This window comes from Nycticebus coucang, chromosome 2 (genome assembly GCF_027406575.1).
Source record: "Nycticebus coucang isolate mNycCou1 chromosome 2, mNycCou1.pri, whole genome shotgun sequence".
Lineage (NCBI taxonomy): Eukaryota > Metazoa > Chordata > Mammalia > Primates > Lorisidae > Nycticebus > Nycticebus coucang.
Genome location: NC_069781.1, coordinates 133141100 through 133168598, shown reverse-complemented (window position 1 = coordinate 133168598; position 27499 = coordinate 133141100). Strand labels below are relative to the sequence as shown.

Sequence of the window (27499 nt, the reverse complement as noted above, 5' to 3'; positions counted from 1 at the left end):
ACTGAGTGCAAGATAGTCCATCTGTCCCGCTGCCTCCCTCAGAGCTCAGCTGCCAGCCATGAAACTACTTGGCTAAAATTCGGAGTTGGCCCCTTAGCTGCAGAGTGACCTACTACCATGGTTCCTGTCACCTGGTCCCTCCAGTTCAGTGTCATCATGTGAAACTGGGAAGCAAGAAACTGATGCCATGTTGGCCTTGCTTTTGCTGTGTTAGTAATAAGCTATCTGGGTCCATTTCAGCTTGCTGTCTCCAAATTGGCTGAATCTATGTAAGTGTGGCAGTCCCACCTAGAGGTGACAGCAGCAATAGTTGTGGCCCTGTGTTTAGGGGACTGCTTGGCCACTTGACACAGGAATCTTTTGGGTAGCTGGGAATGCCCTATGTTTTGATGTGTGGTGATTATACTTGTGTATATGTTTTTCAAAGCTCATCAAGCTGTACACTTAAGATTTGTGCCACATACTCTAAGTATGTTTCAATTGTTTTAAAAGAACCACCAGAGAACAAACTAGAATTCTTGAAATTTAAGATTATCACCAAAATTAAAATTTTAATAGGACTAGAAAATCTCCCAGAACACAGGCAAGATAGGAAGAGACATAAAGGATGATGAGCTCAGTCTAACAACTTATATCAGTTAGCAAACAAACCTGAGAAGCTATTCCCAAGAGCGATAAAAGAAATGGGAATGAAACAATGAGATGGCATTTTGTATCTGGCTAATCAACTCAAACAAAAAATCTTTAAGCTGGACGGCACCTGTGGCTCAAAGGAGTAGGACGCCGGCCCCACATACGGGAGGTGGTGGGTTCAAAAAACCCAGCCCCGACCAAAAAAAAATCTTTAAGCTTATTAATACAGTTTTTTGGGGAGCAACAGAAATCCAAGTGTCATCACTCCCTTAAATCCTTCCTCATCTTTTGCCCAGAGAACCTTACTGCTGCAAATTCGTTGTAAAGTAACGTCTTAATCTGGGTCGTTATCGCAAAATACCATTAAGTAGTAATTTATCAACAAAAGAAAGTTACTTCTTACAGTTCTGGGGGCCGGGCGGTGAGGGTCCAGACTCTAAGGTGAGGGTATGCGTTGTGGGTGCAGAAGTATCCGCGTTCGTGCGCGGGGGAGGGGCTAGCTAAAAGCAGTTACTTTTCAAGGGCACTAATCCTACTCGAAATCTAATCACCCCCAGCTACGCCTCCTCTAATGTTACTTTAGGAGTTAAGATTTCAATATATGCATTTTGGGGGTACACATTCAGACCATATCAGACAGTAATTTTGAAAGAAGACAATCGTGAAATTTACAGAGATGTTCACTGCGGTATCGTTTATCATTGCTGCAAAACCATAAACAACCTAGATGCCCAGTTAAAAGAACCACCGAGAAAAGTTCCCATCTTATATCCTGGGTGGCAGAGGAAGGGGTCTCGGTCAATGCCCCCAACCAACGGGCTTCGGCACCAAGGTGGCGAAGCATAACCGCATAAAAGTACGTTCCCCGGGCCGGGACAAGGCGAGGCTGCAGGACGCGCGCTCCGCAGTCGGGTTGGCGGGACGCAAGCGGACGTGCAGACAGCGCGCTGGCGACGCTCACTCCAGCGCGACGCTGCGAGGACTGAGTCGCGCGCCCCTCCCGGCCGACCGCGGCTGCGCACTGCGGCCCCGCCGGCAGCACCGGACTCCCGGCCGCTCGCGCCGGCAGCGGGGCGGAGCGGCCGTGGGCAGACGCCGGCTGCGGGCAGGGGCTGCGCAGGCCGACCTTCCATTAGCACCGCTGGGCACGCTGTCCCCGCCCGCACGCGCTCGGCCTGCGGCGTGAGAGGCTGGCGGGCGGGCGCCGGGGCGGCGAGTGGGGGGCGCCCGCCTGGGCCTGCGTTGCTGCTTGCGCGCGGCCGTCGCCCCTGGGCATGTGAGGGCAGCAGCTTGGCCGGCGGAGCCCGGAGCGGCGCAGAGGCTTTCGCGGACAAGTAACGGGCCTGGCGGGTGGGAAGAGCGGGCTCTGGCTGCCCAGCCGCGGCAGGCCCTGGACGGCTGGAGCGCGAGCGCCGCTGCAGGGCCGAAGGAGGCCAGAGAGGGCGGGAAGCTAGACTGGGTAGCTGTAGTTAGGGTCTCCGGGGCTGGCAGAGACGGGAGGGTCGGAACAGGGTTGGGCGGGCGGCAGGTGCCTGCCCTCCGGCGAGATCCAGCTCTCTCCTGGGCTCCACCCACCTTGGCCTGCACACCCAGTTCCAAGGGCTAAAAATATTGCCCCAGGCTCCTGAGCGTAATCAGATCGCGCTAAGTAGGGCAAGAGGCAGAGGCCACCAAGCTCCCGACCGGCAAAGCCACCTCTGGAGTGCGGTCCGCCTACATCCCACGCGGCAGGTTAGTGGCCTGGGGCGGTGGGGCCAGTCTTCTGAAGTTGCCCCACTCCCTGGCAGCCGTGCCTGGGCCTGTCCCTGGGCAGGGGATCTTCAGTAGTATTGTGGGCTTTCCAGGGGCCCCTCGATGTCCTGTAGATTGCAGCTGGAAGTTTCCCACTGCAGGAAACAGTACACTCACGGGGAGAACACACAGGACTCGCTTTATGTTAAAAACATAGGCATTGTTCTTCTTTTTTTAAAAAAAGAAACTCATTCTGTGTTTCTTGCTGAGAGAGGGCCGGTACCAGGCACTGCTTTATGTGAGGACCAGCCTGATGCCAGAAGAGGGGTTTCTCTTTGGGCTCTGGCTGTATCTTTTAATCAAACAAAATAGTGATTTTCATTCATCTGAAAGGAGAAACACATGGCCCAGGAGCCTAAGCATTTACCTTCTTTCCACAGTACTGGTTGTTATGCTGCAAAATTATAAGCAACCACATGTTGTAGTCAGGTGAACTCTGCAGCCAGAGCTGAGACTCTTGTTATCCTGCCCCCCCCCCTTTTCTTTTAAATAACATCAGCTGGAGAGCATCATCTCCACGTAGGGGCAGAGCTGCCACCAGGACTGGTCCTAAATGTAAGTCTTGACCAAGACAATAAAATAAAGGTTGGGTCATGACCCACATTGGAGTCCGGCATCCTTAGGAACAACCCTCAGGAATTCACTGGGGCAACCAACAAAGGGATTTTGCGTGCTGGAGCTACTGAGGGTGTCTTTCTTGCCAGGTGTGTGTGGAGGCTAGGATGAAGCTGAAAAAGCAGGTGACAGTGTGTGGGGCTGTCATCTTCTGTGTGGCAGTCTTCTCCCTCTACCTCATGCTGGACAGGGTGCAGCACGATCCCACCCGACATCAGAATGGTGGGAACTTCCCCCGGGTGAGTCCTGGTTGCTAATTTCTCATATCTGGGCTCAAGTTATCACCCTGGGTGGAGAGAAAAATCAGCACAGGGCAGGAACAGCCCTGCCCAACAACCAGATTTTATGGAAACCCGAAGCTAAACACAGGGATGGCAGAAAGAAAAGAGGAAGAAAAAATGGCAGTATGTCTGCTGCCGTGTCCTCCTGAGTTCCTGGCAGATGTTGCTAATTGATTGCAGCATGCTTTCCCATTAACACTGATGCAGTCCTTCTCAGCACAGTGCTTCCGACAGGCAGCATCATTTGTTGAGAGAAGGTATGTGAGATGGAAACTTTGCCACCAATGGCTGGAGAGGGTGGATACTCCCAGCCCGCGGTGGTGATGTACACCATCCATCACTGTAGGCTTGTACTCTGGCTTTGACTGAAGAGAGAAGGATCACAGTCAGGTCTCAGGGGGTGGACCCCAGGCAGAAACCCTCCCTGTGACATAAGGAGTGGTAGATGATTGCTTTCTGGCTGTTTTGCAGAGCCAAATTTCTGTGCTCCAAAACCGCATTGAGCAGCTGGAGCAGCTGTTGGAGGAGAACCATGAGATCATCAGCCACATCAAGCACTCTGTGCTGGAGCTCACGGCCAATGCAGAGGGCCCGCCTGCCCTGCTGCCCTACTACACGGCAAATGGCTCCTGGGTGGTACCACCAGAGCCCCGGCCCAGCTTCTTCTCCATCTCTCTTCAGGACTGCCAGTTTGCTTTAGGGAGCCGGGGCCAGAAGCCAGAGCTGCAGGTAAGAGTCAGAGCTGGCAGGGACCTTGGTGACTGCACGTTGGGTGCTGAGCTGCGTGTCTGCCTACAGATGCTTGCTGTGTCAGAGGAATTGCCGTTTGACAATGTGGAGGGCGGTGTGTGGAGACAAGGCTTTGACATCTCCTATGGTCCACATGACTGGGATGCTGAGGATCTGCAGGTGTTTGTGGTTCCCCACTCCCACAACGATCCAGGTGAGGGTCCTGCAGACCCCTGGGAGCTGGGGTGTGGACTGGGCTTTCTGGTAGCCAGGGTAAGGGGAGGACAACTGAAGAAGATGGTGGTGTCCTCAGGGGACCCTGCATTGGCTCCCTAGGCTGGATCAAGACCTTTGATAAGTACTACACAGAGCAGACCCAACACATTCTCAATAGCATGGTGTCCAAGCTGCAAGAGGACCCCCGGCGACGCTTCCTCTGGGCAGAAGTCTCCTTCTTTGCCAAGTGGTGGGACAACATCAGTGCCCAAAAGAGAGCAGCAGTCCGCAGGCCAGTGTGTCCCTTGGGAGGCACGGGCGAGGGGGGGGCCAGAGGACATAGTGTAGGGGATGCGTAGGCAGGTCTCACTTCAAGCAGTGGGTGCCAAGGTGGCAGGAAGAGGCAAGGGACCCAGTGCAGATGATAGTGGAGGTCGCTGGTGTTAGGAGAAGTCAAAGTTGTGTGAGCATAAGCAAAGAAAGATATGTGTGGCCTTACCCCAAGAAGCACGGGCCAGATGGAGGGCCAATGTGTGTTGTCCTGGGCCTGGGTTTGGGTGAGATGGCTGAGGGAGGCCCTGACATCTGGTTGTCAGGACTAGGGGAAGGGTCCCTGTGCCGTGCTGAGTGTGAGTTCTTAACTGTAGGTTGGTGGGAAACGGGCAACTGGAGATTGCCACAGGAGGCTGGGTGATGCCCGATGAGGCCAACTCCCACTACTTTGCACTGATTGACCAACTCATTGAAGGACACCAGTGGTTAGAGAGAAACCTTGGTAAGTCCAGGCCTGGCGCAGGGGTCTGCCCAAAGAGCTGAGCCCAGAGTGCCATGGCAGGGTGCTGTAAGGCACAGGAGTTGGCAGGGGCTGTGGTTTCTAGGTTAATTCAACTAGTGGGGCTGGTGCAGTGGCATCTGTCCACAGCCCTCTGAAGCAGGAGCCAGGGGCCCCGCACCCAAGAGGCAGAGAGGCTGGACCCTAAGGTGTTCGGGCTTCTCTGGCTTCCATGCCCTGCCTAGGTGCAACCCCACGCTCTGGCTGGGCAGTGGACCCCTTTGGACACAGCTCCACCATGCCCTACCTGCTGCGCCGTGCCAACCTGACCAGCATGCTGATCCAGAGGGTGCATTATGCCATCAAGAAGCACTTCGCTGCCACCCACAGCCTGGAGTTCATGTGGAGGCAGACGTGGGGTAAGGCCAGGTAGAGTTGAGGGGTCACAGTGGCTCAGTCTTCACTGCAGAAGAGCAGGGATGTCAGGGCAGCCCACAGGTGTTGGTGCAGAGTGTCAGGGTAGTCTCACATTTGGTTAGGGGAGGAGCATGCTCCAGCCTCTGCAGGGCCTGCTGCCTGTCCTGAAGGAGCTGTGGGCTCCAGGGCTGTGTACCCTGTGCCGCCCTGCATGTCTTCCCTGGCCTTGAACTGGGTCACAGCCTCACCACCTGTCACAGGGCTGCCTTTAGCCTGAGCAGGTTCTGATACCCACAGGCCTAACTCCAAAAGCTGTGTGTTGGCTGCTGACTTTGTGTCATCTGCAGACCCAGACTCCAGCACAGACATCTTCTGCCACATGATGCCCTTCTACAGCTACGACATCCCTCACACCTGTGGTCCAGACCCCAAGATCTGCTGCCAGTTTGATTTCAAACGCCTACCTGGTGGGCGCATCAACTGCCCTTGGAAGGTGCCACCCCGGGCCATCACGGAGGCCAACATAGCAGAGAGGTACCTGCTTCCAGCCCTGGGTTGGATGTGATGTTGTGATCTTGCTCCACAGAGGACCCGAGCTCTGGTCCAGCCATGCCACATGGGGACTGCATGATGCAGACCATGTTTGGAAAACAGAGGGTTTGCTCAGATGGTGAATTCAGGCCTGTGGCAGCTGCAGTGCTGGCTCCTTACTAAGCCTCCCTAGAAACCTGGGATGGCTCTAAGCAGCTGCCTCTTCCAGAATGCTTTTATTTTTCTAAATGAATATGTTTTCCTGTGTCCTGACAAATTGCCAGAGCCAGTGACTAACCGAAAGACTCTCAAATTCAAAATAGCTCCTTACAAACTTGAGACTAACGTGGCTTCCTCTAGCTCAAGTACTCTGACCTGGCTGTAAGTCAGCCAGGGTCCACAGGGCCCAGTGGACCTGGGGCCCGTTTCTCATCCACATTCGGTCCTACCAAACAGCCTCCACCACTGAGAAAACAGATGTGTTGCCTTGAGAGAATCATCAGGGACCCCTAAAGATTTCACTCTTGCTGAAATCATCCTCCACCCCCCCAGAAAATTGCTAGTTAAGAACAACTAAACAGCGATTTAACCAGAATCTTAAGAATATAACAAGTTGAACTGGTTTTCTGTTGCAATATCTGGTTTCCATGATGTCCAAGAGGTGAAACATGTTATCAAAAGGAAAAGAAGGTTCGGCACCTGTGGCTCAAGCAGCTAAGGTGTCAGCCACATACACCTGAGCTGGTGGGTTCGAACCCAGCCCGGGCTGCCAAACAACAATGACGGCTGCAACCAAAAAATAGCCAGGCGTTGTGGCGGATGCCTGTAGTCCCAGCTACTTGGGAGGTGGAGGCAGGAGAATTGCTTGAGCCCAGGAGTTGGATGCCACAGCACTCTACCCAGGGCAACAGCTTGAGGCTCTGTCTCAAAAAAAAAAAAAAAAGGAAAAGAAAGTGGTCTTTTGTTTCCAGAAATCTAACTGCTGATTCCAGGCAAGTGTGTTGGGCTCTGCAGGTATAATTTTTTTTGAAAGCCGCAGCTGTGGTCAGTGAGGCTGGCCTCGTTGACAGAGAATAAGCCAGTAAAGAGAGAACTTTACTTTCTTCTTTGAAAGTCTTGCTACACTAGTGGTTAGGGAAAGTGGTAGTGGAGCAGTTTTCTCTTGGACCAACCTAGAACAGTGTAAGCTGAGTGATGTAGTTAAGAAGATTAGTGACTGAACTGTGATGCTCCTAACATGATAACTAACAGGTCAGTCTAAAGATAGGAAGGGGCTTCTGATGTGCTATAGGGTCTGTTTTTCTGTTGATTTTGGTAGTGATTTAGATGAAAAAGAAAACAACAAATGTTTATTATGTGTCAGGCACTATTCTAAGTGCGTGACAGATTTTTTTCTTTTCTTTTTCTCTTTTCATTTCATTGCTTATCTTTCTTGTTTTTTTTTTTTTTTTTTTTTTTGAGGCTACGTCTTGTGCTGTCACCTGGGCTAGAGTGCCGTGTCCTTAGCTCAGCTCACAGTGACCTTAGTCTCTTGGGCTCAGGCTCCTGCCTCAGCCTCTGGAGTAGCTGAGACTATAGGTGCCCACCACGACACCTGGCTAGTTTTTCTGTTTTTGGTAGGGATGGGTCTCACTCTTGCTCACACTGGTGTCAAACTCCTGAGCTCAAGCAATCCACCTGTCTTGGCCTCCCAGAGTGCTGGGTGGGATTGCATGTGTGAGCCACTGTGCCTGGCCTCATTAGTTTCATTTCAGTTCTCATTGTGTTATGTGGGTACACACTGATTGTATCCTCATTTTACTAGAAACCAAGGCTCAGAGAGGTCGAGTCACATGTCTAAGGCTATGGGCAGAGCTGGAATTGGTGTGACATGCTCTGGGCCCCGGCTCCTGCCTTCACTGTTGTGCAGTGTCAATAACTGGTGGGCAGCGTGGAGCTGGAGTGGCAGAACCAGGATTCCAGAAAATCCCAGGAGGTTGGGATGTGGGTCCCATCTAACCAGATGAGAGTTATTAGATATAAATGTAAGGTTTTTCCCTTAGCTTCAGAAAAACAAACCTGAAAGTTCAAGATAACAGAACACACCTTGCTAAGCCACACACACAGAAAACATGGTGATGGGCAGATGCACTATGAGTGACGACAGGGCTGCTGTAGGTGCATGGCAAACGCATGCTGCTCCCATGGCAGTGCAGGCCCCTACAAGGGGTGCACTTCTGTCTTCCCTTTGGGCATTGGCTCACCCTGGACTCCTGTATCCAGTGGAGGGCCCCTGACTCTGAGGGACATTGGCCAGAGAACCACTAGTGAGCGGACTGTAAACTGTCATCTGGGGACCAGATAGAAACCACACAGGAAGGGGAGCACACCCTGCTGTATGTGAGGGTAATCATGTGGAAGGAGGACTGGTGTGTCCCAGGCAGTGTAAAAGGACATAAGTGGGGTCAGGGAATCAAAGCTGTCAATCCAGCCTAGCATAAGAAAGACCTCTCTGGGGCGGCGCCTGTGGCTCAGTGAGTAGGGCGCTGGCCCCATATATCAAGGTTCGAACCCGGCCCCGGCCAAACTGCAACAGAAAATATCTGGGTGTTGTGGTGGGTACCTGTAGTCCCAGCTACTTGGGAGGCTGAAGCTAGAGAATTGCTTAAGCCTAGGAGCGGGGGGTTGCTGTGAGCTGTGAAGCCATGGCACTGTGCCGAGGGGGACAAAATGAGACTCTGTCTCTAAAAGAAAAAAAAAAAAAGAAAGACCTCTCCTTTTGGAGAGAACACTGGGTTCCCCTGGGGCTGAGTTTCCTGTCTTGGGAGGTCTACAGCAGGCCAGATGACTCTTAAGTGGGGGGGTTTCAGAGAGGCTAACTCTCAGGGACCTCTAATTGGTGGGCTTTTACCACTGACACTTCACATGGGCCTGTATATTTCCTGCTCCAGGGCAGCCCTGCTCCTGGACCAGTACCGGAAGAAATCCCGGCTGTTCCGAAGCAATGTCCTTCTGGTGCCTCTTGGTGATGACTTCCGATATGACAAGCCGCAGGAATGGGATGCCCAGTTCTTTAACTACCAGCAGCTTTTTGACTTCTTCAGTAGCAGGCCTGACCTCCACGTGCAGGTGCGAGAGCTCTGTGGGGCCTCCTGGTTAGGAGTAGGATAGGGGCATCTGCAGGGCTGCTGCTTTCCCCTTCTGTAAGCATCTGTGCTCTGGCTCTCAGCGTCAAAGCAGAAGCTCTTTCTAGGCCTTGGACAGCATTCACTCCCACGTCCCCTTTTGTGTTAGGCCCAGAAGATAGGGTGCACAGTCCTGCCTCTCCCAAGCAGAGTCCCTGACCCCACCCTCAGCTGTAGCACTGGTGGCTAAAATTTTCAGGAAGTTCTAGCACTGATAGGCTTTTGGTGTCCCCACAGGCCCAGTTTGGTACCCTCTCTGACTATTTTGACGCCCTGTACAAGAGGACAGGGGTGGAGCCAGGGGCCCAGCCTCCAGGGTTTCCTGTGCTGAGCGGGGATTTCTTCTCCTATGCGGACCGGGAGGATCATTACTGGACAGGCTACTATACTTCCCGCCCCTTCTACAAGAGCTTAGACCGTGTTCTGGAAGCCCACCTACGGTGAGACCCTACCCCTTTCCTACCGAAGGGCTCAGAGTGGCCTTTAGGGTTCCAGGGGACAGGATTAGTTCTGAAGGGAATGGCCGTGCCAAGGCCTAGGCAGGCAGGTGGGCTGGGCCTGGGGAGTGGTGGGCAGGCTGCTAACTTCTCTCTTTGGGCAGGGGGGCAGAGATTCTGTATAGCCTGGCTGTGGCTCACGCCCGCCGCTCTGGACTGGCTGGCCAGTACCCACTGTCTGACTTTACCCTTCTGACGGAGGCTCGGCGCACCCTGGGGCTCTTCCAGCACCACGACGCCATCACAGGCACTGCCAAGGAGGCAGTGGTAGTGGACTACGGGGTCAGGTAGGGGTCTCTCCCCATCAGCTCTGCAGCAACCCCATTGACAAAGAAAGGGTGTGGCGGGTGGTCAGTGGGCAGACCTGCCGAAGGTCTCCCTGTGGTCACCCTCTGCCTGGTCCCCGCCCCACCTGCAGGCTTCTGCGCTCACTTGTCAGCCTGAAGCGGGTCATCGTCAACGCAGCCCACTACCTGGTGCTGGGGGACAGGGGGGCCTACCACTTTGACCCAGAGGTGCCCTTCCTCCAAATGGTGAGGGGGGCTCTATCTGGGGGGACCCCTGGCACGTGCAGGTCCCATCTCGTGCACGTGCACGAGAGCTGTAGGATGAGGGTGCTCACCTCTTCCCCACCCTGGGGTGAGTCCTATGTCCAGTGTAGCTGGTGGGCCACATCCAGGACAGGTGGGGGTGGGGAGAAAGCTGAGCTCCATGGTGGCTCTTCCCTTCCTACCTGCCTAATTTCAGGATGATACTCGCTTAAGTCACGATGCCCTGCCGGAGCGCACAGTGATCCAGCTAGATTCCTCACCCAGGTGAGCCAGACTAGGCCAGGTGTGGAGACAAAGCCCCTACCTGGCTCCCAGCCCTTCCCGCCCCACTTGTTGGGGTATCTCAGGACTCTTGGCCTGGCTGCGGGGCCTGTTTCCACTGCCCGGGAGTGGCCACCTCCTGGTCAGTCCCCTCCATGCACAGGTTTGTGGTGCTGTTCAACCCTCTGGAGCAGGAGCGGCTCAGTGTGGTGTCCCTGCTGGTTAACTCACCCCATGTTCGTGTCCTTTCGGAAGATGGTCAGCCTCTAGCTGTGCAGATTGGCATGCATTGGAGCTCTGCCACTGAGGTGGTCCCTGATGTCTTCCAGGTGGGCTGGGTCTCCACAAGCGGGCCGAGCCTCAGCCCTCTGTGCCTGTCATCGCCCCCACCCTTGGGCTTCACCCTGCCCATCAACCCCTGTTTCCCACCCCCTGCCTGGGGCCCCTCTCTCTCCCCAGGCTAGGGCTGGCTGTCTCAGAGATAGGGATGGCCCAGAGGATAGTCACTCTTGGGATATGAGTCTGTCCTTGGAAGGAAGGGAGATGTTGGTCTGGAAAGGACAACAGTAAAAACAGCCATGATGACATTCTATTGTTAATTCACAAGGCATTTATCAAAGGCTCCCTGTGTGCTCACAGCTCCCAGTCTCAGACATTGTCTGAGTTTCCAAGTCTGATGAAGAGGAAGGGTAGATAGTGTCCTACCACTGTCAGGAGGGGATGGAGGCTCTAGTGGTTTCAGGCCCCCACACCACAAGCCACACATGATTTCTACATCCTGCCCTTCCTGTGCCCACAGGTGTCTGTGCCCATCCGCCTGCCAGCCTTGGGCCTGGGCGTGCTGCAGCTGCACCTGGGACTGGATGGGCACCGCACACTGCCCTCCTCTGTGCGTGTCTACCTACATGGCCGGCAGCTGTCTATCCGCAGGCACGAAGCATTCCCTCTCCGCATCGTGGAATCTGCCTCCAGTGACTTCGCCCTCAGCAACCGCTACATGCAGGTCTGGTTCTCAGGCCTTACTGGGCTCCTCAAGGTAAAGGGCCAGGGGCAGCAGCAGGGTGTGTATGTCAGTGGTTGAGCATAGCTGTGAGTGTGCTGCCTCCTGGCATGGGGCCATTTCAGCTCCAATCTGGCAGCAGGGGAAGCTGGGCATGGCTCCAGGGAAGTTAGTCTGTGCCCTCTCAGGAGGCAGGCTTGATATGCTGGTGTGGAGCCAGGGGTCAGGGCTGTGTTTTTTGGCAGAGCATCCGAAGGGTGGATGAGGAGCCAGAGCAGCAGGTGGACATGGAATTCCTTGTCTACGGCACCCGTGCGTCCAAAGACAAGAGTGGAGCTTACCTCTTCCTGCCTGATGGTGAGGCCAAGGTACATTAAGTATGCACAAACGACCTGCAGGCCCCGGGCAGTCTCACCAGCTGGGCAGGCAGGATAGTGTCCTGCCATTGTCAGGAGGGGATGGAGGCTCTAGACCTCCATCCAGGCTGCCTGCCTGTCTCTGTGTTTCCTGGGAGGTGGGCTGGGAACCTCTGTCTGAGGCTGTGGGACCAGAGCTTGATAGGAATGAGTGCTTCTCTTGCTGGACCCTGGGCTGGCACCACCCTGCTTGGCTCTCTGTGCTGTGGGTTCAGCAGCCATTTGCTCTTTCCCAGCCCTACGTCTCCAAGGAGCCCCCAGTGCTTCGTGTCACTGAAGGCCCCTTCTTCTCAGAGGTGGCTGTGTACTATGAACACGTTCACCAGATGGTCCGTCTTTATAATGTGCCAGGTGAGCTGTGTGGGTGAGGAACGGTTGGTCTGGAAGGAGGTGTAGGCCCCACAGGCTGTGGCACATTCCTCCCCTGCCCCTTCTCTGTTTATACACACCTGTTCCCAGCACCTGCCATTCTTTTTCTTTATTTTTTGAGACAGTCTCACTTTGTCACCCTTGATAGATTGCCATGTCATCATAGCTCACAGCAACCTCAAACTCTTGAGTTCAATTGATCCTCTTGCCTCAGCCTCCTGAGTAGCTGGGACTACAGGCACTTGCCACAACACCCAGCTAATCTTGGAGACTCGTCTCATTCTTGCTCAGGCTGATCCACCTGGCTCAGCCTCCCAGAGTGCTGGGATTACAGGCGGGAGCTACCATACCCAGCTCATAAGGGATGCTTAGTTCTTCTGGAGAAAAGGCTATCTAAAAGTGCCCTGGGGATATCCTGGGAGGCTGGGAGGCTCCACGCTCTTCTAGCCCAGTCTCTCAGGCTGTGGGTCCTCCTCACACTTTGCCACTCTCCCCCTTTGCTCTGTGTCCAGGGGTGGAGGGTCTGTCTCTGGATGTGTCTTTGCTGGTGGACATCCGGGATTATGTTAACAAGGAGCTGGCCCTGCGCGTCCACACGGACATTGAGAGCCAGGGTACCTTCTTCACGGATCTCAATGGCTTTCAGGTGACTCTTGGGGACCTCATAGAGCAGAACTTGGGCTGTGGCTTTGCCTCTGTCACAGGCTCTGGGGGGTGTTCTGCCCTAATGAGAAAGAGGAATCAGAGGTGAGAATGACGAGGGATGCCTTCATCTTGGGGGCCAAGGTCTTGACGTGCTGGCCTTGCCCTACAGGTGCAGCCTCGGCGGTATCTGAAGAAGCTGCCCCTGCAGGCCAATTTCTACCCCATGCCAGTCATGGCCTACATCCAGGATGCACAGAAGCGCCTCACGCTGCACACGGCCCAGGCCCTGGGTGTCTCTAGCCTCAGAGATGGTGAGCAGGAAGTAGGGTACATGAGGGTAGGGTACAGCAGAGGGTACATGACAAGAAGCCCATTTCCCACCTTTAAGGTCACGCCATGCTGTTGGCCTTCCTCGCCTCTTTGCTGCCTGCATCACATCCCCACTTGGGGAAGGGCGAGCCATTCACAGCTCCCAGCACTCACTGCAGCATAATAGGAAGGCAGGCCGCTGCTGTCACCTGTCTCCTGGTGGAGGCATCTGGATCCCCTCAAGAAGTGTGGGGTGTTGAACGGTGATTCTCAACTGAGGTGTGCAGCCTCCCTCCTCTGGCCAGGGGCAAGAATAGGGATACCTTGAAAGTGCGCTCCGTGTTATGTAGGATGTGTACGTATTGTTTTCCTCGTAATGACCCTTAAAAGAGAGGATGACAAAACAAGGACATGAGAAGCACCATCCTGGGGTCAGACCTGGCCAGCTGGACAGCTCCAGATGGCTTCCTTATTCTCAAGGCAAAGTGCAGTGTGCACTCGGTGGCCTTAGCGGCCCTCGAGATGCTCTATCCATGGGATAGAGCCTTTATGAAACACTGAGCTGAGAGTGCTAGTCAGCACTATGTGTGTGGCACAGTGGCACCTGTGGGGGCCTGACTCCCTGCAGACACAGGGAGGGGTGTGGCCCTGTCTGCTGGGAGCAGCTTGAGGCCTGTCCACCTTAAGATTCCCAAAAACAGGGCGGCGCCTGTGGCTCAGTGAGTAGGGCGCCGGCCCCATATGCCGAGGGTGGCGGGTTCAAACCCAGCGCCGGCCAAACTGCAACAAAAAAATAGCCAGGCATCGTGGTGGGTGCCTGTAGTCCCAGCTGCTTGGGAGGCTGAGGCAAGAGAATCGCGTAAGCCCAAGAGTTAGAGGTTGCTGTGAGCCGTGTGACGCCACGGCACTCTACCCGAGGGCGGTACAGTGAGACTCTTGTCTCTACCAAAAAAAAAAGATTCCCAAAAAAAGCCCGATATTCCTGACTGATTTCTTCCCTCTGCCCCTCTGGGATGTGGTATTTTTAGAAATGGTTATTTTCTATGCCACAGATCTGTTTTAGGGTTTGGGATATCTTCCTGTGATTGCTTAGGGTAAAAAGCAGCTGCGGAAGTCAAAGTGAGGGCTAGGGACAGAAAATGGAGGATATGGTGTCTGCTTTATAGAATGACAGAGACGTTGGTGTGGGCCCCTCGAGGGCTTGTAGAATATGTACTTTGTCCTGACATCTGCCAGCTGTGCAGCGGTCCATGCCCCATGCACAGTCTAGAGAAGGCAGAGACAGTCATCTGCCATGTCTTTTCCCCAGGGAAAGCCCAGATGTCACCTGGTGAGTGGCTGTCCTAGCCATAGCCCTGTGTGGACAGACGAGGCCACAGAGCTTAAGTCTCACTTGCTGGAGCACTCCAATGTCCCCTTGAGAACAAGGGCAGGAAAGCATATGTTTATGCCATAATAGATCTGCCCAGCTGGTGAGGACCTGCCCTGACTAGGGAGCTGCAGCACACTACCTTGGGCTGCTGACTTAAGTGTTTTGTTTCCTTGTTTACTTAGTTTCAAGCCAGGCTTGTCTGGACCCTGGGCCCAGTCCCCACTCCTGAGTCCCACAGACTGGACGGTGAAGAGCCTAGTCAGCCTGCCCTTCCTGGGCCTCCCACTTCCTCATTCACAGAGTCAGCAAGGACTATCCCTCCTCCTGGCTCCAAGGTTCTAGGCCTACTTTCTGTCCCAAGCCAGCGACTCAGCTTCATGCCCTTCTCTCTGGACTTTTCCCTCAGGGCCTGTGGTTAGGGTTCTCATTTCAAAGCTCAGAGTCTATGGGGCTAGGGGTGGCAGGCCGGGGCTCACAGTGCACCCTGCCCCCAGGCCAGCTGGAGGTGATTCTGGACCGGCGCCTGATGCAGGATGACAACCGGGGTTTAGGGCAAGGGCTCAAGGACAACAAGAGGACCCACAGCAGCTTCCGCCTGCTATTGGAACGGCGAGCCACAGGCATTGAGGTAGACCTGGGCCTGCTGCTGGGAGCCAGGCCCCACTGGTCCCCGTGGGTGGCCCTGGGGGTTCCAGCTAGGACTTGGGCGTGGTGGGCAGGTGGTAGAGAGAGTGGGGCTTATTTCCAGGGATGGGGCAGTGTGGCAGTTGCTGACCCATCTCATGCAGCCTGGCCCTCCCTCCTTCAGTAGGGCCACAAGGCCCTCCCTGTCCCCTGTGCCCCACATGCCCATCCCCTGCCACCTTCGTGCTGCCCTCCTCTGCCCTGCCCTGGCCCAGGCATGTTCTGACCCTCCACTCCAGCCCTGCTCATTCCATGGCTTGCTTTGCCCCCACTAGCTTGACTTTTTCTCTAAATTGGCAGCCATGTTTAGGGCCAGTGACCCAGAGTTGAGGGCTGGCAGGGTGCAGGGACTTGTGTGAGCAAGATGCCACTCAGTTGCCGGGTCTACAGCTTGGTCACTTATTCATCAAGTGGATACCGAGTGTGTGCTTAGCTGTAGGTCTGGGAGGGACATGACTGAACACAGTGCCACCTCTGCCAGCTCACTCAGAAGCAGGTAGGAGATGCTGTGTCCATGGGTCCTGAAAGCAAGACAACGTTGCTCCTGGGGTGGCACCTATGGCTCAAGGAGTAGGGCACTGGCCCCATATACCGGGGATGGCGGGTTCAAACCGGCCTTGGCCAAAAACTGCAAAAGAAATAAAGATGATGTTGCTCCAGAAATGAGGACCAGCTTCCTGGAGATGTCATGTAGGCTCAGCTTTGATGTACGCAGTGTGGTTTGAACCCAGGGCCCAGCTGGGAGGCAGGAAGGACAGTACGCACAGGGGGCACAGTGAGTTGGTCAGTTAGACAAGAGCTGCATAGCATGGCAATCACTGTGCTGTGCGCCCATGCAAAGTAATAAAAACAGAATCACACAAGATACTTTGCTTTTTATCACACAGCCATGTTTCAAGTGCCCAGGAACTCAGTGGCTACCATATTAGGCTGTGCTGATGTTGTGTATTGTGTATCTCTTTCTTTCTCTTTTTTTTTTTTGAGACAGAGTCTCACTTTGTTGCCTTGAGTAGAGTGCTAATCTACAGCTCACAGCAATCTCAAACTATTGGGCCGAAGTGATGCTCTTACCTCAGCCTCCCAAGTAGCTAGGACTATAGGTGGCCACAACACCCAGCTATTTTTAGAGATGGGGTCTCATTCTGGCTCAGGCTGGTCTAGAACTCATGAGCTCAAGTGATCCACCTGCCTCGGCCTCCCAGAGTACTGGGATTACAGGTGTGAGCCACTGCACCTGGCTGTTGTCTTGTATTTCCATTCTCACAGGAAGCTGTCTCAGCCAGTGCTGGGCTAGAATATGGGTGGGGAGGGCAGGCTCAGGGCTGACCATAGATGACCTTTAGTGTCCTGAGGCTCAGGGAGGACCTGAGCAGGAGGGCCACTGTTGGCAGTCTGCCTTCACTGTGTCACTGTGACCACAGGGGCAGGTGGGTCTATGGGGAGGGAGATGGAGGCAGGTACGGAGGTGAGGTGGAAGAGGGCTAGCCTCCTGGGAATGGAACTCAAGGGAAGTGAGGGAATTTGAGCACTTGCAAGGATGGTGGCACTAGGGTCAAAAACCTAGAATACAGAGGAGCAGCATCTTTGGAGATGTTTAGCTTAGGGTTGTGCACTCTCAGAATGAGCTGAGAGCCACCGTGTGGTGCCTGAGGCCAGGCTGACCCTGGGGCTGTGGAGTCATGCTCAAACCCACAACCGCAGCTGCAGCACTTTCTCGATTACAGGCTGACCCCATGGTGAGGCCTATGCACTGTCCTCCTTGCACTGCGGTAGGAGGTGCAGCTGACGGGCTATGTTGCTCATGTGATGGTATTAGGCAGACAGAGCCCAGCCCCCAAGTCCAGAAGAAATGGCCTAGTGAAAATAGCCCTTCCTGAGTTGGGTGAGGTGGGATGTAGCCACACCTGAAGGGTTGAGGGAACAGTGCCTGCCTAGAGCCAGGCACCCCTGTGTGTCCAGACTCCCCAGGAAAACTCTTTGCAAAGGAAACGGCCTGATGTGCTTTTATCCTGCCTGTCTCTCCCCCTCAGCTGGCCTCCCTTCCTCACCCACACTTTGGGCCACTCTTGCAGGTCCAGGACAGCCACCCTACCAGCTATCCATCCCTACTTAGCCACCTGACCTCCGCGCACCTGAACACTCCGGTACTGGTCCTGCCTGTAGCCCAGCGGCCACTCCCAGGCCCTGGCCTGCGCTCCTTTCATCCTCTGGCCTCCTCGCTGCCCTGTGACTTCCACCTGCTCAACCTCCGTGCTCTCCAGGCTGAGGTGCGTGCCCCTTCAGCTTGGGCCTCTCACTCACACTCCTCCCTGTCCCTATACAACCTTTGGGCTCTGAAGGGCTCACCCCCTACTGGCCTTTGCACTGATGTCCTGATGTCTGTCACCCAGGATGACACCTTGCCTTCAGCAGAGACAGCACTCCTCTTGCACCGCAAGGGTTTTGACTGCGGCCTCGAGGCTAAGAACTTGGGCTTCAACTGTACTACAAGCCAAGGCAAGGTGAGCAGGGGCCAGGTGAGGATGGTCTATGAGAGGAGAGCTTGGTGAGACTGCACTGAGGTTGGGCCACAGGATGGGAGAAGGAAGTGTCACTCCCAGGCTTTCTGAGAAGAAGAGAAGAAGCTGTTGACATGTTTTCAATGTTGCTGAGCCCTGGCAGGGCAAGTCTCAGGCAAAGCATGGCACACAGCTTGAGAACTTTTGTTCCCTGAGTTGGGACTTGTATTAAGCAAAGTGGAAAATACCAAGCTGTATTTGTTGTGCCAGTGGCACTGATAAATGCCCTCATACCCAGAGGCTCTGCTGAGCTCCAGTGATTAGAGGTGACATGGTCCTTGTCCTCTGAGAGCTCACAGCTCAGCGAAATGGTCCCTACCCGAGATCCAGACAGGCTTTGGGGTTGAGCAAGTCTCAGTGATCTCCTGAGACTGGTGCAAACTCGGTAGGTGCAAGAAGGTGTGTTGCTGCAGAGAGGGGTTCCGTCAGGTTCCTAAGAGGTGACAAGTCATGTAAAGAGCTTTGTTAGCTTTTATCTTGGCACCTAGCACAGCCTGCACCCTCTCTGCTCTCCACAGGTAGCCCTGGGCAGCCTTTTCCATGGCCTGGATGTGGTGTTCCTGCAGCCAACCTCCCTGACATTGCTGTACCCTCTTGCCTCGCCCTCCAATAGCACTGATGTCTATCTGGAACCTATGGAGATTGCCACCTTTCGCCTCCGCTTGGGTTAGGGTTCCCTGTGGCCTGAAGACAAAGTTCATCTGCAGAGACTGCCTGTTAACACTGTGGTTGGGCTGGACAGTCACATTGGGTACCATGTCCCAATTTGCTTCCCAGAGCTGTCACAGACTGGGCTCTGCCTGCATTTTCTGTTTATTGTTGCTTCTCTATTTGGGGGCAACCCATAAGCCCAGTGATGGGTAAATGGGGCAGATGCCAGTGAGATCAGGGAGGAAAGGCCCTTGGTAAGAGCAGGCTGTGCCAGACTGTGCTTTGGGTGGTAAGAGACCACCCAGCTGGGCACAGGCCCAAGCACTCACCCTTTTCCCAAAGGGAATGTAGGAGACGCCGAGGCAGACAGAAGAGGTGAGGAAGGCCACATGGGTAACCACCCCATACAAGGTCTTCCTGGGCAAGAGCTGCCTCTAGGGAAACCCTGTGGTTATGTAGACTTCATGCTTCATCAGTAAGGCCAGAGCAACTCTGGAAGAGGGGGCTAGGGACCCAGAGTTACAGGGGGTAGAGAAGTGGAAGGCATCCGTGTTTCTCCTGATAGTGCAAAGCCCTTGCTGTCTCTGTGATGGCTCCACTCCCAGTGCCATCTGGCTCTGGCTGGGGGCTGCAGAGAGGCAGAAAGGACTCAACTGCAGACTGTCATGGCCAGAGATCAGAGAACACTGCAGGTATCAAAGCCCTATGGGGAGCTGGGCACATGTCCTGTGCATTGATTTGTGACCCTCTTTGGCCCTGTACTCTGCACACCGCGATCCCCAAGAGCTGCTTCTTACCAGGGGGTTAGTCCTACTTCTTCACTTGGAAAGAAAGTGAATCCTCCAAGACCACATGTGCTTAGGTGGCTTGAGAGAAAGCTTTCAATTCCTGGTGCAGGAGATGAGGGGTATGAGAGTACATTAGGAAGAAGTATGGCTGCTAATGAGCCCTCACTGCAGCTTTGATTAATAGAAAAACATTAATGATACTCTATAGATGCTGGGAAGATACTTCGAAAAATTTAAAGCCCAACCCTTATTAAAACTCTTAGTAAATTAAGTCTAGAAAGAAACATCCTAATTTAGAACAAAATCTCTCTCAGAAAAGAAGTTACTGGCATTCTAGAGTCAAACACCACAGGCATTCCCATTAAAGTCAGAACCTAGCCAAAGGCATGCTATTATTTAGCAATGTCCCGGCACTACTACTCCTGCAATAAGGCAGATGACATAGACCAGAAGAATTATATTTGTCATTGTAGACAATAAACTGCCTACCTGTAAACTCTAAGAGAAGCAGCTGAAGACTTATTAAGAATGTTCTCTAAATTGACCCAATGATATTACACATCATGTTTGTGTAAAGATTTTGGTTCTTCCCAAATCAGCTGATAAATTCAATGTACTTCCAGTGAGATTGGATATTTTTGGAATTTGCCAGGTTCTAAAGTAAATTTGGAAGAGTAAATGTGTAAGAATACTAAGACAATGCCGAATGATAAAGAGTTGGCTATTGCTGCTAAGGTGGGGAAGAGGCACTCTTGCTACCAGATTTCCCAAAGAGAAATGTTTTCAACACAAAATAATCAATATAGGCTCAGAGCCCATAGCTTGGTGGTTAGGGTGCCAGGTAGGATCAAGCCCAGCCCTAGCCTGCTAAACAATGACAACTGCACCAACAAAAAATAGCCGGGCATTGTGGCAGCTGCCTGTAGTCTCAACTACTTGGGAGGCTAAGGCAAGAGAATTGCTTAAGCCCAAGAGTTTGAGATTGCTGTGAGCTGTGACAACACAGCACTCTACTGGGGGTGATAAAGTGAGGCTGTGTCCCTCCTCCCCCCAAAAAATAATCAATATACCAATTTGGCATATTTGGGGATGAAATGTCCTTTACTGCTTCAATATTTTGTAAAAAGATTCGCATATGAAAAAAGTATCAGTAAGTTCTGAGTGGGAAGCCTATATTAATCTCTATTCCTTCTAAGAATAGATATAATCTTTTAAAATATTTAGTCCGGGGCAGTGGCTGATGCCTGTAATCCTGAAACTTTGGAAGGCCAAGGCGGGTCCATCACTTGACCTCAGTAGTTTGAGACCAGCCTGAGCAAGAGAGAAACCTTGTCTTCTACTAAAAATAGAAAAACTAGCTGAGCATTGTGGTGGGTGTCTGTAGTCCCAGCTGCTCAGGAGGCTGAAGCAGGAGGATCATTTGAGCCCAAGAGTCTGAAGTTGTTGTGAGCTATATAATGCCATGGTACTCTACCCAAGGTGACAGAGTAAGACTGTCTCAAAAAAAGGAATTATTTTTTCAGAAAAATAATAAATACAATTATAGTATTTTTTTTAAATGAGGGGGGTTAGAAAAAGGGAAAAAGAAAGAAAACCTGGAAATCAGGCAAGTCCATGGTTATGACTTTTAATACAACAGCAATAGATACTCAAGGCAACCAGGGATATCTTTGTTATCATTCTAATCCTCTTCCAGCTTAACAAAAGCCAAAGTGTATATTGTAAATTGTGAGGTGCCCTACCCTCACAGACTTAAGGTGGTAATAGCAGGAATGTGTTCATGTTAATATCCTAATGTTGATGGTGGTATTTCAGTTATGTTGGAACATTTCTCTAAATACCAAAGTATTTAGGGGTGATTACATCACCAGACTACATCTGATCAACGAATTCTGGCTCAGGAGAAAATACTTGTCCAAATACTTCCAAATTTTCTGTAAATTTCTGATTGTTTAAAATCATTATTGAATTAAAGAAATATATACTATATTGGCTTAGATCTAGAAAGGCCTCAGACTTATCACCAAGATTTACAAACCACATCAGACCTGATCTTTATGAAGTCCCAACTGAGCTAACCTCAATTGTGGTCACTCATTTCTTTCTGGTTCAAAAGGCCCAGAAGTGTGGCAAAAAGGAGTCAAGAACCCAAGATTCTGGCTCTCTCATCACTGTTGAAAACCATTAACAAAGGCTGGGCAGGGTAGCTCACATGTGTAATCCTAGCACTCTGGGAGCTGAGGTATGGGTGGATTGCTTCAGCTCACAAATTTGAGAGCAGCCTGAGCAAGAACAAGACCCTGTATCTAAAAACTAGCCGGGCATTGTAGCAGATGCCTATAGTCCTAGCTACTTGGCAGGCTGAGGCAAGAGGATCGCTGTACCCAAGAGTTTGAAGTTGTGGGCTATAATGCCATGGCACTTTACCAAGGGTGAGAAAATGAGACTCTGCCTAAAAAAAAAAAAGGGCGGCACCTGTGGCTCAAAGGGCTAGGGCGCCGGCCCCATATGCCAGAGGTGGTGGGTTCAAACCCAGCCCTGGCCAGAAACTGCAAAAAAAAAAAAAAAAAAAACCGAAACCATTAACAACTTCCTATTTCTTCTCTGTAAAATATTAACAATAAGTCCTCTGCCTATTACACCAGATTATTATAAACAATGGGTGAAATAACAGATAACTGGGAAAACTCAAATACCTTTTAACTATCTTTGCATGCTAAAGGTAGAGAGGGAATCCATGTTTGTTAAATGTCCTAAAACTTTTAAATTTTAAACTTCAAACCACTTAAAAACTGCAGACTTATTTTAAAACTTTGGTAAATACATATATATACATTTTTTTTTTAAAAGAGCAAGGAAGAATGTAAAAAATCATGTAATCCCATTCCTTTAAAACTAGTTAAAAAAAAAAAAAATTAAAGCCAGGCCAGGCATGTTGGTTCATGCCTGTAATGTTAGTGTTGCCAGACTAAGAAGTCTGTCTGTCCATGTCACTCAAGTCAAAAAACAGCAAAGTGGATAAGAAGAGCAACAATTCCACTTTTATTTATAACAAAGCCAGCAATTCCAGAGAGGAGTGGGGATATCTCCTCAAAGAGCTGCCCTGCTCTCCTGTTCTCCTTTGTTACTTTTATTACTCTCACAGTCAAACAAGATCAGCAATGTTATTAATCATCACAGTATATATTGAACAGATTTCTCCTCATAGATACAAAGTTATACAATATCCCATCTTAAAGTGGTTATCTCTTCAAAGCATTTCTATTCTAAATTTATAGTGCTGGGTCTAGAATTGGGGTGGGGGAGGAAGGGGCTGCAGATACTGGTGTTGGAGCCATCAGAGAAGCAGGGTGTATTGTTGCTTCATAGAGGCCATGTAGGCTGGGTGTCACCCCTGCTGATACAAGTCTTGGCAGAACACCCCCTGATTCTCCCAGAACACAGGAGTTTTGTGAATTGCTGCCACAAGGCCCTGTTCCCAGCCTCCTAAGAGACTGCCCTGTCACTGTGGTCCTTGGAGCATCTGCTCTCTTAACTATCTATGACAGAGGCCTTGAATGTGAATCAATCATTCCAAATGGCATCATACAGGCCCATCCGGCCCTGCTAGGGCCTATCCAGCAGCACCCTGTGTGTAATGGTTATTTAGGACAACAGTGGCCGTCATCATTAGCACTCTGGGAGGCTGAGGTGGGAGGATCCCTTGAGTTCAGGAGTTTGAGACCAGCCTGTTCTGAGCAAGAACAAAACCCCATTTCACCAAAACCCCAAAAATTACAGGGTTATGGTAGGTGCCTATAGTCCCAGCTACTGGGGAGGCTGAAGTAGAAGGATCACTTGAACCCAGGAATTTGAGCTTGCTGTGAGACAAGAGACAGAAGCTTTTGTCTCAAAAAAATGTTTTTAAATAAAAAAATTCTGAGAGCTGGGTGCTGTGGCTCAAGCCTGTAATCCACAGCACTCTGGAAGGCTGAGGTGGGTGGATTGCATGAGCTCAGGAGTGGGAGGTGCCTATAGTCCTAGCTACTCAGGGGGTTGAGGCAAGAGGATCACTATAGCCCAAGAGTTTGAGGTTGCTGTGAGCTATGATGCCTTGGCACTGGACCAAGGGCAACAAAGTGAAACTCTGTCTCAAAAAAGAATTCTGGGCAGGTGCAGTGGCTCATGCCTGGCTCCTTGGGAGGCTGAGGCAGGACAGCTTTGAGGCCAGTTCATGGGCAACTTAGTAAGACTGCTTTACAAAAAATAAGAAAAATTAGCAGGTGTGGTGGTGTGCACCTGTTGTCCCAGCTACTCAAGAGGCTAAGGCAGGAGCATTGCTTGAGCTCAGGAGCTGGAGGCTACATGAGCTATGATGAGGCCACTGCACTCTAGCCTGGGCAACATAGCTCAAAACAAAACTCCCGTAAACATACCATACCCTCGGGACTACACTGAACTTCGTTCATTCTTTATCTAGGACCATTCTGAAACTTGTTTTCTTTCACTTTTTTTTACCCTTCCCATATTTCTTTGTACAGCGCTTGATCATGGTTTAACACCAAGTGGCTTCTGACCTAACAATTTCCTTGTGCCCTAGATGATTGCTGTTCAAGGCAACTTAAGAAGCCTCAGCAGGAACTAAAGCCACTGCCACCTGGTCATCCCTTGTGGCGCACCTAGGGCAAAGCTCCGCCAGTCCCCTAGACCCCACCTATTGCCCACTCATAGAGCAGGCCCACCCCGGTGGCCCCTGGAAGTTCCTGTCCTTTAACAACCAGAGGACAACACAAGAATGTTTTTTGCTGTGGTTTGGGGAATGGTAACCACAGGCCCCACCTGACTGATGACGCTGCTGCTGTTGGCTGTCCCATGCCAAGCAAGGGTTGCCAGTGGGCAGGTCACACTCTTCCCTTGTATCTGTCATCCATTCAGACTTTCTTAACCAGAAGGCTATCATTTGAATACCTGTATGTCAGGCTCCATCAGGCATCACATAATCTAAAGCTTGGATTATCATAGCCCACCTCACTGATAAGGAAGCCAGGCTCAGAGGGTGCGAGCCTCCCAACCTAAGGGAGGTGACTCAGGGACACACAATTGGAACCCTACTCTGCTGAAAGACAGGAATGTGGCCTACTAGTCCCCCATTCAGGAGGCCAGGAAAGAGCAGCAGGAACTTAAAACCTTTACCCCAAATCCTTTTATTTTCCATAATGACTTAGAAATTAGTATTTATACAAGCCCAACTCCCTGAAGGGCCAGAGATCTTGTCTTTCAAAACAGCACACACAAAGACTGGGGAAAGGCAGTGAGTACTCTAGAAATGGGTAGGGTACATCTGGTTCTCACATTTGGGGCTCAGCTTTGTTTTCAGGAGACCTTCAGGGTGAGAAAATATGAGTGTTTTTGTCCTCTGATATCTGGGCTAAGGGGAAAGGGAGGGAGATCTGGAGGTGCAGAAAACCCTGTCCAGCCTGGGGAAGGCGGGCGTTGCACGTGGGGAGGGCTCAGAGTGGTAGCCCCCGCTCCTTGAACAGATGCTTTAGAGCCTCTTCAAGTTGCCGGTTTGTTCCCTGAAGCCCCTTCACTACCTGTGCAGCCCACTCGAAGTATTCCTGGACTTGATGTTCTGCCCATCCTGCGTAAGAGTGAACAGAAACCTATTCATGTCATAAAAAAGACAGCACTGCTTTTTGCTCAATTTCTGGAAGGCTTGGTGCAGGGTCATGAGATGAGCTCCTGAAAACTTCCCTTTGGTCCAGCTTTTGTATTTTACCTTATTTGATCAAAGAATGGTCTAGTAGGATTAATTTGGAGAAGGAGCAAAAAACCCAGGCTCTTTTCAGAACTGACCAACCTGTGTCTTCAGAAGGTGGATATACTCCCTTTTCCCCAGAGCTGGCTGTACAGCATACCCTCCGGGGTGCAGCGGTTCAGGTCCCTCAGGTTGTACAGCTTGTCTGCCAGCTTCACCAGTTTAGCCCCTGGGCTGCTGTGGGGCGCCTGCTCCACTTGCAGCCGCTTTCTCTCCACCTTGGGTAGAGTCTTGTCATCTGTCACCTCCTCCACTAGGCGCCGCACCTGTGCCCCAAAGTGCAGCTCTACCTCATCCAGGGTGGTGTCTGTGTCTTCCACAGTGTCATGAAGCAGGGCTGCCTGGGGACAGGCTTCCACTTAGCCCTGGGACACCAGCCACAAGGTGCCCACTGCTGAATGAGGCCCCTGATCTCCACCCCAACCACCTAGCAAAGAAGGGGAAGTTACCTGTAACACCACAATGTCAGTGATTCCCGCCTCATGGGTCAGGATGCGAGCCACACCTAAAGGGGCAAAGGGGAAGTCAGATGGGAGGGTCCCCAAGGCGGCGTGTTTTGAGTTTGGAGGCTCTAAAGCATCTGTTCAGTGGCCCCTCACTGGCCCTCTTTAAAAGTGTCAACCGTAGGTTCCATTGTTCCCTTGGAACAATGGTGCCTACTGCCCGGGGTAGCTGTGAGGCTTAAACGGAATATGGCACAAAGCTGATACGAGCTGGTGTCCCACAGGTGCGCGCCCTCCGCGTTCCCCCCACCAAGAGCCGCGGCGGTTTCTCCCGGCCCGCGCCCACCGATGGGGTGGTTGATGTAGGGGGTCCCCTCCGGGTCCTTCCGCCGTTGCTGTCGGTGCTTGCGAGCCGCGAAGTCCGCAGCCTCCAGCAGCTGCGCCACCTCTGAGCCCATTGCTCGGGTGGAGCGGGCACCTGTGGCCCCGGGAGCGCGGACGGAGCGGTCACAGCGCCCCCTGGCGCCCGGGAGGCCCGGAGTAAACCTGCGGCTCTGGGGCGGGCACAGGCTGAGGAGCAGACCCGCCCAGCCCAGAGAGCAACGCGGCGCCGGGTTCAGCTGCTCTGTCCGGGCACGGGAAGAAGGTAACCGGGCCTTTTGGGAGCCCAGTATGTGGAAAGGGGGTAGACAGTCAAGCAATAAGATAGTGACCTCATGGCGTGCTGAGGACAGGGTTGGAAGGCACAGGGGACTGGGAGACAGCGTACAAAGTGCAATTCACCTAGACTCAGAGCCACAGACAGCTTCTTCCAGGTGGGGCCTCTCCACCCTCGAAAAGACAATCTTCCAGGGCCAGGTGCCAGTGGCTCACGCCTGTAATCCCAGCACTCCGGGAGGCCAAGGCAGGATTGTCTGAGTTTGGGAGTTCCAGACCAGCCTAAGCAAGAGCAAGACCCGTCTCTACTAACGATAGAAAAAACTAGTCGAGGCTCGGCGCCTGTAGCTCAGCGGCTCGAATCCAGCCGGGGCCTGCCAAACAACGAGAACTACAGCCAAAAAACAGCCAGCCGTTGTGGGCGTCTGTAGTCACAGCTACTTGGGAGGCTGAGGCAAGAGAATCGCTTAAGCCCAAGAGTTTGAGGTTGCTGTGAGCTATGACGCTATGGCACTCTACCAAGGGCAACATAGTAAGACTCTGTCTAAAAAAAAAAAAAAAAGAAGAAGAAGAAGAAGAAAAGAAAAAAAAAAATCTAGCCAGGCATGGTGGCAGGCCCCTGTAGTCTCAGCTACTCAAGAGGCTAAGGCAGGAGGATGGTTCCAGCCTAGCAATTTGAGGTGGTTCTCAGCTAGGCTGATGCCATGACACTCTAGCTAAGGCGACAGAGTGAGACTCTGTCTCAAACAAACAAAAAAAAAAAAAGGAAAGGAAAGACAAATTTTCAACCTATGGATGCTCTGAACGTTAGCAAAGTGCTGTAAAAATAGTTCTTCCTGCAGGGATGGGCCTGGTTGCTGTGAGCTAGAGAGCCACACTTTTGGGCTGACCAGACCCTACAGCCTGACTTCTGAGTAATTGGAGCATACCCTGGGGGCCCTTCCTCGTTGCTTCAGATTTAGGCTTCTTGGCTGCAGTGATATGTGGGAAGGAATTGCTTTAGCTCTGGTGCTGGAATGAAATTTGCATGGCTTTCTTGTGCCAGGGGCTCCAGTTTCAGTCCCCAGGCATTTTCTGTGTGCCTCATCAGTGGGGTGATGAGTGTTGTTGCTGTCATTCTGGGGGCATGATGTTTCAGGCCTGGGGAGGCACTGGCATAATAACTTAATTTTGCTGGCTGGTAGCCTTGGACCTTCTGGAGAAATTCCCGAAGAGGGGGAGCTATGAAGGTAAGAGAGACCTGGAGACCCCCAAAAACCTTGCCTGGGAGCTGGAGTTGGCTATTTGCTAAGTCTGCTACATCAGACAGGTAGCTTTTGCATTCTGGCTGATAGCTGGGGTAGATGAGGCTC

At 52.3% G+C, this 27499-nt stretch overlaps 2 protein-coding genes across 7 annotated transcripts; one reads left to right on the top strand and one right to left on the bottom strand.

Moving 5' to 3' along the window:
* Nucleotides 1-1698: 1698 nt before the first annotated feature.
* MAN2A2 (mannosidase alpha class 2A member 2) lies at nt 1699-21237 on the top strand. 4 transcript variants are annotated; one of them, XM_053581910.1, is made up of 23 exons: nt 1703-2364; nt 3129-3278; nt 3792-4049; nt 4119-4263; nt 4386-4557; nt 4913-5040; nt 5283-5456; nt 5802-5988; nt 8916-9093; nt 9387-9589; nt 9751-9933; nt 10065-10179; nt 10394-10461; nt 10622-10787; nt 11258-11494; nt 11704-11826; nt 12111-12225; nt 12756-12889; nt 13058-13199; nt 15064-15197; nt 17326-17520; nt 17644-17754; nt 18330-21237. In XM_053581910.1, the coding sequence occupies exons 2-23, from the start codon at nt 3147-3149 to the stop codon at nt 18480-18482; spliced, it is 3453 nt and encodes a 1150-aa protein (XP_053437885.1). In that variant the 5' UTR covers nt 1703-2364; nt 3129-3146; the 3' UTR covers nt 18483-21237. The 4 variants fall into 4 exon arrangements, with proteins under 4 accessions (XP_053437888.1, XP_053437887.1, XP_053437885.1 ...); XM_053581911.1 differs by having other exon boundaries at nt 1831-1967; XM_053581912.1 differs by lacking the exon at nt 17326-17520 and having other exon boundaries at nt 1701-3278.
* A 3180-nt stretch (nt 21238-24417) lies between these two features.
* On the bottom strand, nt 24418-25990 carry HDDC3 (HD domain containing 3). Of its 3 annotated transcripts, none has more exons than XM_053581921.1 (4): nt 25837-25990; nt 25497-25552; nt 25148-25313; nt 24418-24870 (listed from the first exon to the last, which is right to left on the bottom strand). In XM_053581921.1, exons 1-4 carry the CDS (start codon nt 25946-25948, stop codon nt 24740-24742), a joined length of 465 nt encoding a protein of 154 aa, XP_053437896.1. In that variant the 5' UTR covers nt 25949-25990; the 3' UTR covers nt 24418-24739. The 3 variants fall into 3 exon arrangements, with proteins under 3 accessions (XP_053437896.1, XP_053437895.1, XP_053437897.1); XM_053581920.1 differs by having other exon boundaries at nt 25148-25388; nt 25837-25989; XM_053581922.1 differs by having other exon boundaries at nt 24756-24870; nt 25090-25388; nt 25837-25989.
* Nucleotides 25991-27499: the final 1509 nt, after the last annotated feature.